This window comes from Hydra vulgaris, chromosome 02 (assembly GCF_038396675.1).
Source record: "Hydra vulgaris chromosome 02, alternate assembly HydraT2T_AEP".
Classification (NCBI taxonomy): domain Eukaryota; kingdom Metazoa; phylum Cnidaria; class Hydrozoa; order Anthoathecata; family Hydridae; genus Hydra; species Hydra vulgaris.
In genome coordinates, this window is record NC_088921.1 from 45,121,428 (window position 1) to 45,135,850 (window position 14,423).

Consider the following 14,423-nt stretch of genomic DNA (forward strand, 5'->3'; position numbering starts at 1 on the left):
GAATATTTCAGAAAGTTCCTTAATAAAAAAAATTGTCTTATTATTTTATACACAATATTAACTTTCAGACACTGGGTAGCAACAAATATTAACAAACACAATGTTTTAAAATACTGAATAGCAATAACTATTAACAAAATCTTGTAGAAACATATGTAACCAAGAAGCATATGAAACAAACAGATGTAAGAAACACATGTAGCGAGCACATGTAAAAAACACTTGTAAAAAACACTTGTAACAGTTGTAACATAAACTTTAGCCAATAAACGCATATTGAAAAAAACCAAAACATTTTTTTGAAATAAGTCAAAACAAATAAACACTCAGCTACTTTTGTTAATATTTTTTGTTGATCAGAATCTTTAATTGTCTTACATCATTTTGATGACATAACTTAGATCCAGTTCCGAATTGCATTTCACATTGTTTGCGCAAATCATACAATAAACCTGGTTTATTATCCATTTTCTCATAATCAACTGACTTGGCTTTAACTGGTGGATCAAGAAGACACTTAGCTTGGTCCTTTCTAAATATATACATTTTCATATTTAAGTAAACCAAATAATATATATATATATATATATATATATATATATATATATATATATATATATATATATATATATATATATATATATATATATATATATATATATATATATACATATGTGTATATGTATATGCATATGTATATATTTATATTTATATATATATATATATACATATATACATATGTATATTCATACATACATACATACATACATACATACATACATACATAAATATATATATAGATATATATATATATATATATATATATATATATATATATATATATATATATATATATATATATATATATATAAGAAAATTTATATATATGTATACATATATAAGCAAAATTAATTCAATTTGAGAAGATATTTTGATATATTTTACACCGTCAGGTTGCCATAGGAGTAATATTATGGGTAGAAAGTGCGATATTATTAACTATGTTACAGGTAAAATAAGAGCATTATTTTCAGAGAGTTATTCTCAAAGAAGTCAAAACAATTAAAAATATTAAAGTGTGTCATGCAAAATGCTTTACCAGTGTAAGGCTTAACAAATCACAAAAATTGTGGTAGAAAACGTGTGAGTTCATCACGAGAAGACACAACTTTTAAGAATATTGTTAATAGTGAACCCCACATTACATCTGCAAGATTATCACAACTTGCTATGGAAAGGGATATTACTATGGGGAACGGGAAGGGGAATTATTATTAGTTTGAGAAGGTTGAGTTATGACTTTGATTTAGTTGCAAGAAGACTTAAAAAAATTAACTCCAGCACAATCGCAAGCTCAGATTAAATTTTGAAAGCTGAGTTTAAAATGAGACAATGGAATGGTGGGAATGGGTAATGTTTACAGATGAAAGTAAATTTAAACAAATTCAAGGCACAAACTATAATTAAGTTAGAAGACCTGTGGGAGAGTGCCTGAATCCAAAGCGTACCAAAAAAACAGTCAAACATCCTCTTTCATTGTAACATGGGGAGCAATCACAGCACAAGTTCATTGTGAGTTGCACATCTTTAAATGAAAAAAAATTAATGCACAAAATTAAATTTTAGCAAGATCTTCGAAAAGTTCTAAAGGAAATGTGGACTAATGAAATCACACCAGAAATTTGTAAAATATTAGTGCAAAATATGCCAAGAAGAATTCAAGCAGTACTTGAATTCTTCTTGGCACGAAGTACTCAAACATCGAACTTGAGTCATTTAAGCTGTATTTTTATTACTTTTATTTTTGGCAATAATTTTGTGCTATAACTATAATTTTATTGAACAATTGATAACTGTTATCAATTTTTTTTTCATTTGTTTTACATACTGTATTGCATTTATTCAACAATTTACATTCCAAAATTTGAGTTAACTTTTCTGACATGCCTTATATTTTTGTCCACTACTGTATGTGTGGGTATATATATATATATATATATATATATATATATATATATATATATATATATATATATATATATATATATATATATATATATATATATATATATATATATATATATATATATAGGACAAATATAATATAGAAAAAAACATCTTTACCAGTGTCAAATTGGAAAAAAAGGAATCTGTTTCTATGTCTACACTTGGAAATAATTTCACTCCTTTTAATTAATGGGTAAACTTAATAAACTCAATAGGTTGGAATTTTATAAGCAAGGCTTTCATATATTTTGATGAAACTTAATTTACAAGATTTAGTTTTTCAATCTTATTGTATGGCTTTGAGAGTATGGAAGGTAAAAAATGATTCTTTTAACAAGAAATTACATCACTTTTATTTACTTTTGGATTCACACTTCCATGTTGTCTAAAACACTTTTATGTTGTCGAAATGTAAAAACCATTAAATTAAATGCTTAACTAAAAATAAAATAAGTGCAAATTTTATTTAATATTTTTTTTAATGCATAATATGTTTGTTTTTATTTTTTTAACTTTTTTATACTGTCAGGGCTCGAATTAAGCGTATCGTGATTACTTTTTGCACCTTCGCGATTAGCTTTTTCTTAAAACTTGTTTTTTTGAGATCTTTCTTTTTTTCGTGATTATTCTTTTTTTATTTTAGAAGATTGATACTTTATTCGCGAATATTTAGTGTTCTTTTACAGTATAAAACTGCAGTGACTTCTGTAACGATAATTTTTTTTTTAAAGCAGAGCTTAAAGTAAAAGAAAGACCAATTGTTTACGGAAGGAAAAATTTATAAAAAACAAACGATTAAATACCTATTCAAATCAAGAGTACAAGCTAATTATTGCAAATATTACCATATGTATGGAAGGCCGTTTTCAATCTCTCCAAAAATCACCATTGTTTATACATTTGGTAGCTTTACTTGACATTTATTACTGGCCTTTAAATGTGAATGATGGAACTTTTGGCGATAAAGCTATCGGTGAAGTTGTTGAACATTTTTCTGAATTTTTAATTGGTGTAGGATGTGATTTGAATAACATACTTCCTGAGTGGATCATTTTAAAAGCATACATGTTTCCCATCATAAGTAACAATCAAAATGATTATTATTTGAAAAATTGGGAAATTGTTTTTTCCAAATCAAATTTGGTCAAAGAATGCCGAAATATTTTTGATATTTTTGAACTATTTTTAATTTGTCCTTTTACAAATGCAAAAGTAGAACAAATGTTTTATCAAATGTATGAATCGCGTAAAAAATGACTGGAGAAGTTGTGTTAGACGAGATCTCTTAGAATCTCTACTTCGGATAAGTGAAGAAGGTCCTGAGATTGACAAATTTGAACCTGATACTGCTATGGATGAATGGTATAATGATAAAGTTAGACGATCGTCAGCAAATTTTCATCGTTATCCGGAAAGAAAAAAAAAGAAAGTCCGGAAAAACAGACATTGATCTAGGGACAGTTACAATATCGGATTTGGAAGAAAGTGAAAGCGAGGAAGAAAATTGTGACAACTTTTAATTTTCTTTTAGCGCATTGTAACCCCTTAAAATTAAAATATTAAATAATAACTTGTAATGGCGTATGATTTTTTGCTTAGTAAAAATAATTTTTTGTTCGTAAAAATCCTGAAAAATTCTAAGCATTAAACTAGTGAAATGATTACAAAACGATCAAAATATTTACGATTACGATCTAATACTTTTTCTATTAGCAATCAAAAAAAGTATTAGATCGTAAAAGATTCTATTATTTAGACACACTTTTTTCTTTCGCTTTATTTTATTGAATGAAAAAAGTGAACGCTAACTTTTATTAAAAAATGCATTAAATGAAAAAGCAATAGATAGAAATATCATGGGAGTTTGATAAGGTTACTTAGATAAGAAAACTTACTTAATAAGAATTTAATTATCATTCTTGTTTGTGATTGTGCGGGTTTTCGTGAAAATGTTAAGTTTTAACATTTAATCACGATAATGTTTTAGTCATTTTTAATAGTTTTTTATAACTGTTTCAAATTTATAGATTGTTTTGTTGAGTTTTAAATAACTTTTTTTACTATTAAAAATTTATAGAAAATTAAATATTCTAGTTGTTTTAAACAGTTTAAAATATGTAAATAAAATAGAAAATGAAATAATTAATTAATAGAAGATTATATCAAGTTCATTTATTTTACAAAAATACAGCCGTTAGATTTAATGCAATATAATAATAGTAATAATGTAAATTATAACTAAAGCTACTTTACAACTGCTGAACATAAATGTTATGACATCTTATGCAAAAATGAGACTTATTATATATGTTATTATGAATAAGTTAAAATAAATAATGCCCCCTCCCCTCCGGCGGGAGTGAAGGAGGGGTTATGAGCATCAAAAAAATCGCGATTAGATTTTTTTACGTTAATTCGAGCCCAGACTGTTTTTATTCTTTAATTTTATTCGTTTTATTATACATAAATTGACTGACAAATAGATAGAACATAAATAGGCAGACACATGAGGAGTTCTGCTACATCGATTGACAAATAAGTAGAACATGGGAGGAGTGCTGCTACGTTGTCAGACAAAAAGGTAAAACATGAAAGGAGTGCTGCTACATTAACTCAGAGTTTTGACTAGAGCAGGCAACCTTTTCATCTTAAAAAAAATTTTCAGTCTTCTCTTTTAATTTTTTTTAAATGTTTTTACAAGTGAATTAATTGCTTTTCATACCTATTGAATTTTACACAATTGGTCTGATGATGCATAAAATTGACTGCAAAAAAAAATAATTGTACACTGACAAAATAAGTTGTTATTTTAGCATTAATCAAACAAATTGAAGATCAAACTAGTTAGTACAATTGAAAATAGTAATTTTTTAAATGCACTATCATTCTAGAAATAAAATACAGTGTTTCAGCAAAATGGCATCAAGAAAACAACATTTTTCTTTCCATCAACGAAGCCTCATAGTTGATTTGGAAAATCACGGAAAACACTAGCGTCAGATCCGAAAATAAACAGTAATTCCTTTTACAACAGCGTCCTCAGTTGTTAAGAAGCATAATCTGATTGGAACCGTAGCTAGTGTGGCTGGCAGAGGACGAAAACGCAAGACCACCAGTGCACATGATCACAATATCATCATTAATGTGAAGAAAAATAGATTTCTTTTGGCAGCTAAATTAGCTTTAAAAGTTCAAGAAGATCACAATATCACAGTAACCTCTCAAACAATTAGAAATCGTATTAGAGAACAAGGGTATAGAGGTGGAGTAGTTTGTAAAAAACCTTTTTTAACTGCAAAACAAAGAAAACATCGATTAGAATTTGCAAAGAACTACGAAAAAATGCTGATATCATATTGGAAAAAAACTTTGTAGTCAGATGAGTCAAAATACAACCTTGTCTCATCGAATGGAGTTCAGAAAGTGTGGCAAAAAAAAGAAGAAGCTTATTAATTAAGTTGTTTCGAGGTAGTGTAAAGCATGGAGGAGGAAATGTGATGGTTTGGGGTAGTATGAGTTGGAAAGGAGTGGGGAAATTGACATTTATTGATGGAAAAAATGGATGCTACAATGTATTGTGAAATTCTCAAAGCCAACTTGTGACCATCTACTAAAAAGTTGAGAATAGGAGACAATTTTAAACTACAGCAGGATAATGATCCAAAACATACCATAAGAAAATGAGGGTATACTTTGACACAAATAACATCAATGTTTAAGAATGGCCTAAAAGTCCGGACTTGAATCCTATAGAAAATTTGTGGTATATTTTGGATAGAAAAATTGGTGGCTAAGCATTTAGACACAAAGACGACTTGAAAGAAGCTATAATGAGCACATGGGATAATATAACAACAAAAGAGACTCAAATTTTGGTCAACTCAATGCCAAATTGTCTAGCTGAGACCATCAAGGCCAAAGGAGGCCCTACTCAATACTAATTATCATGAAGTTTGATCAATTTGACATTATTTTTGAGCTGTGTGATTATTTTTTTGCAGTCAATTTTATGCATCATTAGATCAATTGTGTAAAATTCAACAGGTTAAAGCAATTAATTCACCAATACACAAATAACTTCTTAAAACAATACTTGATAAGATATTTAAAAAAAAATTTAAATATTTTAATGATCAACTCATTTTTTTGATGCAATCTTTAAAATTGCGACTTTTTTTAAGTGCACGATTATTTTTTTTGCATACTGTATATATATGTGTGTATATATATATATATATATATATATATATATATATATATATATATATATATATATATATATATATATACATATATATACAGTATCGGACAAAACGAGTGCAACCAAATAATGCTAATTTAGTTTCTTTATATAAAAGTGCTGCATTTTTTCAATTTAGAGAAATAACTATGTAACTATTTAGAGACAAAGTTCTTCAAGTTTTATTCATCACAAAGGTCATTATTTGTACACGAAAAATAATAAATTAATAAAAAGTATTAAAAACAGTTGATTTCCTTCTGGACAAAACAAGTGCAACTCAACAAAATGTTGACCAAGCTGTATTTCGCTATAAATATTTCGTGGCAAATCCTTTGTTGTCGATCACAGCCTTACATCTTCGAGGCATAGATTCGATCAGGTGATCAATGAAACTTTGTGGAATCGCTGCCCAGGCCTTTTGGATTTGTTCAAACAGTTGATCCTTATTACGAACACCTTCACGATTAATTCTGCGGTTGACGATCTCCCACAGGTTCTCGATAGGGTTGAGATCCGGAGATTGAGGCGGCCAATCCATCACCGATTGGTGGTTGTCTTGAAACTATTGCTTGACTACTTTTGCAGTGTGTTTCCGATCATTGTCTTGCTGAAAAACCCATTTTATTGGCATATTCCATTCAGCTTGAGGTAACATAACATCTTTCAGGATATTTTTATACATAAAACGGTCCATTATTCCATCGTTTCGATGTATTGGACCTAGACCGTTAGCAGAAAAACACCCCCAGACCAATACATTGACTCCACCATGCTTCACGGTCTTATGGCAGTAACGTAAATCGAGGCGTTTTCCGGCCGGTCGACGTACACGGCAAATGCCATCGCTCCCAATGATGTTAAACTTCGATTCATCACTGAACAGGACAGTTCGCCATTTCTGCACATTCCAGTCAATATGAGATGTAGCAAACAGGAGTCTTTTCTTCTGGTTTTTTAGTGAAATCAGCGGTTTCTTTGCAGGGCGTCGAGAAAACAATCCGGCTTCAACCGGACCGAACAATCAGACGTCGTCTGATTGTTCGGTCCGATACAGGCAGCTCTAATTGTTTTTGTATCTCGACTGATGATATCCAGGGATCCTTTTTGACGGATCTGACGATCATAGAATCCTCTCTAAAAGTGGTGGAACGCGGTCTTCCACCTTTGTTATCTGCTGCCAACTTCCCCATAGAACGATATTTGGAACATAGTCTTGATACGGTCCATTTATTCACGCGATATTTATCACAAATACTTTATTGTGACATTCCACTTACGTAATCGCCAATAATTTTCTTTCTTAGTTCCAATATAAGACTGTCGGGAGCCATTTCTGCACTTGAAGTCATAAAAACAATAAAAATAAATAATCACGCTTCTCAAGGCTTACCGTGTTACATTTACCTTGTGATGATACAATAATGCTCTGTGGAACACAACGTCTTGGTTGGATGTGGACTGTATTGATGTAATGAAACACTTGTTGTATTTCACTTCTTGTATTGATGCTCTTCGATAAAACACTTTGATAAAACTCACTTCGATAAACTGTCTTGATAATACTGACTGATTGACTTCCATATACTGACTGAATTACACTTAGATTTACATGTCTCTTATATAGTAAAATAAACATGTGTGAACCTGTTCTGGAAGATTCTAGATGCTTCTTTTCGATGCTTCTGGAAGCTTCAGATGCGTCTGGATGCTTCTGAATGTTTCTGGATTTTTCTGGATGCTACTGGATGCTTCCAGATGCTTCTTCTGGAAACTTCTGGAAGCTTCTGCATGTTTCTGGAAACATCTGGAAACTTTTGGATACTTTAATTATCAAAAAACTTCCGTGACGTTGACACGGACCAGACTTAACAAAATGAAACAAACCAAAAAAAAAGTTGCACTTGTTTTGTTCGCTGCAAAATGGCACTTGTCAACGAAATTCTGCCTGTGTGCTGTCACTTGTCAGCTGATTGCTCATGTCATGGCATGCTATGACTCCAGACTCCTGAACTGTTTGCTGTGGTAGTATAGTTCGTTTCGTTTTTAAGACATGTAAAATTAGGAACACTTTTTATCATTATTCGATGTTGGTTGCAAATGTTTTGTCCAATACTGTGTATATATATATATATATATATATATGTATATATATATATATATATATATATATATATATATATATATATATACATATATATATATATATATATATATATATATATATATATATATATATATATATATATATGTATATATATATATATATATATGTATATATATATATATATATATATATATATATATATATATATATATATATATATATATATATATATATATATACAGTGGGTTGTGTAGTAGTGGGCTGTGTAGTAGCTATATAACAGGTTATGTAATAGGTATATAACAGGTTATGTTGCAGCATTTGCATAAAAGGCAGGTAGTGAATGGGTACCCCGCGCACTATGTAGTACATATATATTGGGCTATTTAAAAGCTATGTAGCGGGTTATGTAGTAGTTATATTGTAAAAAAAAAAAAAAATTAATTACAGCCAAATCAAAACTTGGACTAATTCTTCATTGCAATTGCACAGGCTATCCTTGAATTTAAATTAATGCGGATAACTTTTGACTGAAATTAACTTTTGACTGAATTTGAAATACTAATACTAAAAACTAAATAACTTTTGAAAAACTTCAAAAATTTTTTTTACTTTTGCGACTTTTTTTTTTTTTTTTTTTTTTATTGGTTGGCATGTGGCAGGTTGTTTTGAAATATGAGCTAAATACTTATGTAGTAGCCATTTTGTGGGACACAGGCTATGTAATAGCTATATAACAGGTTAAAGCATGTTATGTCATAGCTATGGAGTGGGCGGGTAGCCTGCAGGCTATGTAGTACCTGTATATTGAGCTATACATATATATATATATATATATATATATATATATATATATATATATATATATATATATATATATATATATATATATATATATATACATGATAATGAATAAATAAAGATATATAATCAAACATTACTTTAAAAAGTTTTTTAAGTAGTTCCTGCTGCACCTCGACCAAAGAGAGTGTGAACTTTTCCATTCTTGTATAGGGGTCGACAAAGAACTCATTAAAAAAGTATTATCTGGACATATAAATGAACTTTCATCACCATCATGATTCATACCTAAACTAAAGTGTTAAATAAATGGTAGAAATTGAAAGAATTAATTAAACTCAAGAATCAATTTCAGAACATTTATGATTTTTAAAGAGTTTATTTTCATTATTACAGTTACCTTTATTTTTTTAACAATTTCTTTGCACTCTATTATTTTTTTTAACAATGGTGCAAGCAAAAAATAATAGAGTGCAAGCAAAAAAAAACTTTTGCCTTGTAGATGTAAAAGTTTTTTTTACCCTGTCCACAAATTTTTGAACACTACTGTATGGTTTCCATTAAAGTTCATAAGGAAAGATAATCTAAGAATAACTAAATTACAGGGCTCAGCAAGTGTTGTTATTCATCAGGATAAAACATGGGCTTGCTGAACCTGCATGATATGCAAGAATCCCACATAGGTCTTTTATATTTTGGTTTTCATAGGCCTTATGAAGAAGAAATATGCTAAACCAAATTTTTTTATTTTTATTGCTCATTAATTATCTTAATAATCATTAACTTTTATTTTTATTGCTTATCAATATTTTTCAATTTACAATGCAATGATCTTAAGCTTACTTTAAAATAAAATTCTGTAAATTTCAATCACTCAACCAATTCTCAACCAGTTTAACCAGTTTTAACCAGTTTTTAGTCTGTTTAATCATAGAATGATTCAGATTAAAGTTCAAATAATTGAAGTGTTCAAACTTCAATAATAGTATGTTTTATAAACAAACAAAAAAAACCTATTTTAAAAACTGTATGTAGGTGCCATACTTTTTTCTATAGTATTGCGACAAATGATTTGAATGAAGTTATTTAATAAATGAGCTGTTTAGCACTTTCATTTTATTTTTTTTAAATTAACCTGCTGTTTTTTTTATTGTTTTTGTTTAAATTGTTATTTAATTAGTTTTGTTAAAAGTGATAGGTATCTCATAAAATCAATGATCACAATAACTAAATTATTAAATACTTATTTAAAACTTAAATTTTTTACTTTTGAAATGTATATATATTTTAACAACCTAATCTCACAATTTATATAGAAATTTAATTTATATAAAAAAAATGTTCCTTAATACTGGTACGTTAACATATTGAGGTAAAAGTGCATTATGGATAAAAATATTTTTATACTTTGAATAATCTTTCTTTAAATTATTTCTTGAACATTTAATTGGTATAATTCAGTAAAAATTATACTTATATTTTATCGCACTTGAAAAATGTACAAGATGAGAGATAAAAACTAAATAGTGTGTTGTAAATGTAAACTTTTCATTTGAACAAATATTGACCTTGTGTAACAACCTTGTGTAAGATGCTTGTATAGCAGCCTCCTTAACCTTGTGTAACAAGCTTGTATTGCAGCCTCCTAAACTTAACACAGTTTTTAAGTTTGGTTATTTTATTAAGAACTTAATAAAATTATCAAACTAAAAACTTTGCAAAAACAAATAGATTAACATATGTTCATTACTTGTCTGATCAATAGATTAATATATGCTTATTGCTTTTTGGATCAATAGATTAACATATGTTCATTGCTACCTGATTAACTAAAGGTGTACACTAACTATTGTTTAAACTGAACTTTGATTTAATGTTGAATTTTTAGTAATCGCTGATCTCAAAGAATATTCTGGAGCCTTTTTTTCAATTTTGCCTATTTATCTCTATTAAAACAAGCACTAAATGATATTAGAAAAATTAAACTTAAAAAGAAAAAACAAACTAAAATGTTTTAGAATGTTTAAAATACTTTTAAAAGCAATAGAATGAAACCAATAGAATGGATCTTATAGAATGAAAACATAAAAATTAGCACAACTATTTTTTTTTATATATTAGCATGCTGGTAATTTGGACTAAAAAAAACTAATAAATACCTATGACCAATGTTGTGAGTTATAGTGTATGCTAGTGGCAGTCCATTATCCTCATTGATAGATGCTGAGTATGGCCAGTTGCACATCCCACCAACTTGTGTTAATCCTTAAATTTTTATTTTTATTATATATATATATATATATATATATATATATATATATATATATATATATATATATATATATATATATATATATATATATATATTAATTATGTTTACTTGCATTTATTTCTAAAACTATATTTATTAGTTAAAATAATAAATAAATAAAAACTCAATATAGACCTAGTATGTCACATGGTTGACGATCATCTGCACATACGTTATATCTAAAATAGATTACAATAGTAGTAGTAGTTATAGTAATAGGAAAACTATTAGCAATTAGAAAAAAAAACATCATTATAAAAACATAAAATGATATATTTGATACATTGTATTGCACTAAATTTTTATTTAGGGGCGTGGGAAAATTTTATTTTAGAGGCGTGGTAATGCTTTATTTTAGGGGCGTGGTAATGCTTTGTTTTAGGGGCATAGTAATCTTTTATTTTAAGTGTGTTTTGTTTTATTTTAAGTGTGTTTTGTTTTATTTTATTTTAAGTGTGTTTTATTTTAAGTGTGTTTTTAAGTGTAATGTTTTGTTTAAGAGACATGAATATGTTTTACTTTAGAGGCATGGTAATATTTTATTCTAGGGGCGTGGTAATGCTTTTTTAAGGGTCTTGGTAATGTTTCATTTTAAGGATGTGCTAATGGTTTATTTTAGGGGCAAATTTCTTTTCAGGGTTGAATTGTTAAAAAAGTAAACCTCATTTCACCTTTTGCATGCATCAACAAAACTCAAACTATTCAAAATCCAATCAAGCTACAGATAGACATATGTCTTACTAAAGCTAAGTGTGAAAGTATTTATTGCAGCAGATGTCTTACTATTAAAGAAACTATTATTTTCTTGAACATGAGTGATCACATGTTCACAAATAATGTTCTTCAAAAATTCTCTTTAACTGTCAAATGGATAGTACAATTGTATTTGTAACCACATATAGTATGTAATTAAAGTGAAACTAACTATTGTAGATATCTATTTAGCTATTGTAGATAACTATTGTAGATATAATTTTTGTTGTTGTTGTTAATTCACCAACCTAAGGCTGATATGTCCACTACAGTCAAGGAGGCTACTTTAATTGTGTTTACAACCCTCTCTTAACTCTATAACTTCAAAACACAAACTTTGACAAATAAGGCCGCTGAGTGAAGAAACAAGTTAAGCTTGATACGAACATAGAACCAGGTACGTGGTAGGGATTAAACTTGGAAAACTCTTCTACTACTACACCACTATGTTAAAAGATCTTAGCAAATATTTAGGTAACTCCTCCACTTTTTCTGTACTATTTTCTTAGTTTAAATAAATTTAATTGTTTTAAAAGTGTAATTATTTATTAAATCAACATAATTTTGACATTTTTGATGCACTTTTTTTCTAATTTAAATGTTTTTTTCTAATTTAAATGTTTAACATTTAAAAGTTCAGCTGGTTGTAATAAATTTCTTATATAAATTTAAAACATAAATTTCTTTTATAGTACTTGCCCTCACTAAAATCCATTAATTGATGTAATTATTCTTATTAACTTTATTTGTTTCCAAAAAACATAATCAATTAGCAAAAGGAATAAATAATTAATATTCTAGCATTGTATTATTTATCTGAAGACATTAACAAAGTTATCTAATCTCAGCATTTAATTCTGAATTTCATGATGTCATCTGAAGAGATTAATAAAGTTATATAATATTAGCATTTAGTTCTGAATTTCATGACATCATCTGAAAAGATTAATAAAGTTATCTAATATCAGCATTTAACGCTGAATTACATAAAATCACAAAAACATTTAATAAATTTATCAACAGTTTTCTACTGATAAAAGTAATTTAAATTTTTATTAAAAGCATAGCACTACACTACACATGTTTATTAAAAGCATAGCACAATGCAATGGGAGATTGAGATGACACTAAGGCATAAAAAGATGCATTAGACCTAAAAAAGCTATTTATCTGAAAGAAATTTTAAAGTAAACGAAATTTTAACCTAGTCATTAAGACTGCGTAATCAAAGTGATCATCAGAACGATCATCTTGATCACTAGCTCTAGCTGCCCAAGTTCCAAAACTTTCTAAGGTGTTTCTTGCATGATGATTAATAACCAGACCAGGCTTAATAACAAACGAAAAAGTTCATTGTAAAAAATAAATACAAATAAATAAATAAAATTGTATAAGCAAAAAATATCAACTTTTTTTTTTCCTCAAAAACATATTTCAAAAACAACAAGTTTTATTTAATCACTAAAACTTTTGAAAACTTAAAATAACATACAATATCAACTGTGTGCAACTCTAGTTTCACAACAACAAGTATTATTAGATTAGAACCAATACTACCATCTCGCAACAAGCTTGAAACCTAAAACAAAATCTTTGAAATATAACAACTGCAAATATATATAAAAACTGTAAGTATATATATACATACATATATATATATATATATATATATATATATATATATATATATATATATATATATATATATATATATATATATATATATATATATAAATATATATATATATATATATATGTGTGTGTGTGTGTGTGTGTGTGTGTGTGTGTGTGTGTGTGTGTGTGTATGTGTGTGTGTGTGTGTGTGTATGTGTATATATATGTGTGTATGTGTATATATATGTGTGTGTGTGTATATATATGTGTGTGTGTGTGTATATATATATATATATATTTATATATATATATATATATATATATATATATATATATATATATATATATATATATATATATACATATATATATATATATAATTTTTTTTTAAATTTGTTATATTATTTGGTATTTAAATCACAATTCTCACTATAAATATTATTTCTTCAAAAATATTAGTGCTTTACAAATTTGAGTAAAGTCAGGGTTTTGGCTGTTTGCAGTGAAGTTCTTTTTTACTGCAGTATGGAGTTGGCGTAAATCGAGGGGTAAAGCATAACTGGTGTTTATCTCACGGAATAAACTTAAGT

General features: G+C 27.6%; 1 protein-coding gene across 1 annotated transcript in view; it reads right to left on the reverse strand.

Moving 5' to 3' along the window:
* LOC100208289 (A disintegrin and metalloproteinase with thrombospondin motifs 6) overlaps positions 1-14,423 on the reverse strand; it is a 94,492-nt gene that overhangs the window by 35,108 nt on the left and 44,961 nt on the right. The window contains exons 7-12 of the mRNA XM_065791075.1: positions 13,712-13,798; positions 13,424-13,548; positions 11,602-11,645; positions 11,315-11,420; positions 9,296-9,448; positions 379-532 (exon numbers count right to left, since the gene is read on the reverse strand). Of these exons, the coding sequence (XP_065647147.1) occupies positions 379-532; positions 9,296-9,448; positions 11,315-11,420; positions 11,602-11,645; positions 13,424-13,548; positions 13,712-13,798 (669 nt within the window). The remainder of the gene's footprint in view (positions 1-378; positions 533-9,295; positions 9,449-11,314; positions 11,421-11,601; positions 11,646-13,423; positions 13,549-13,711; positions 13,799-14,423) is intronic.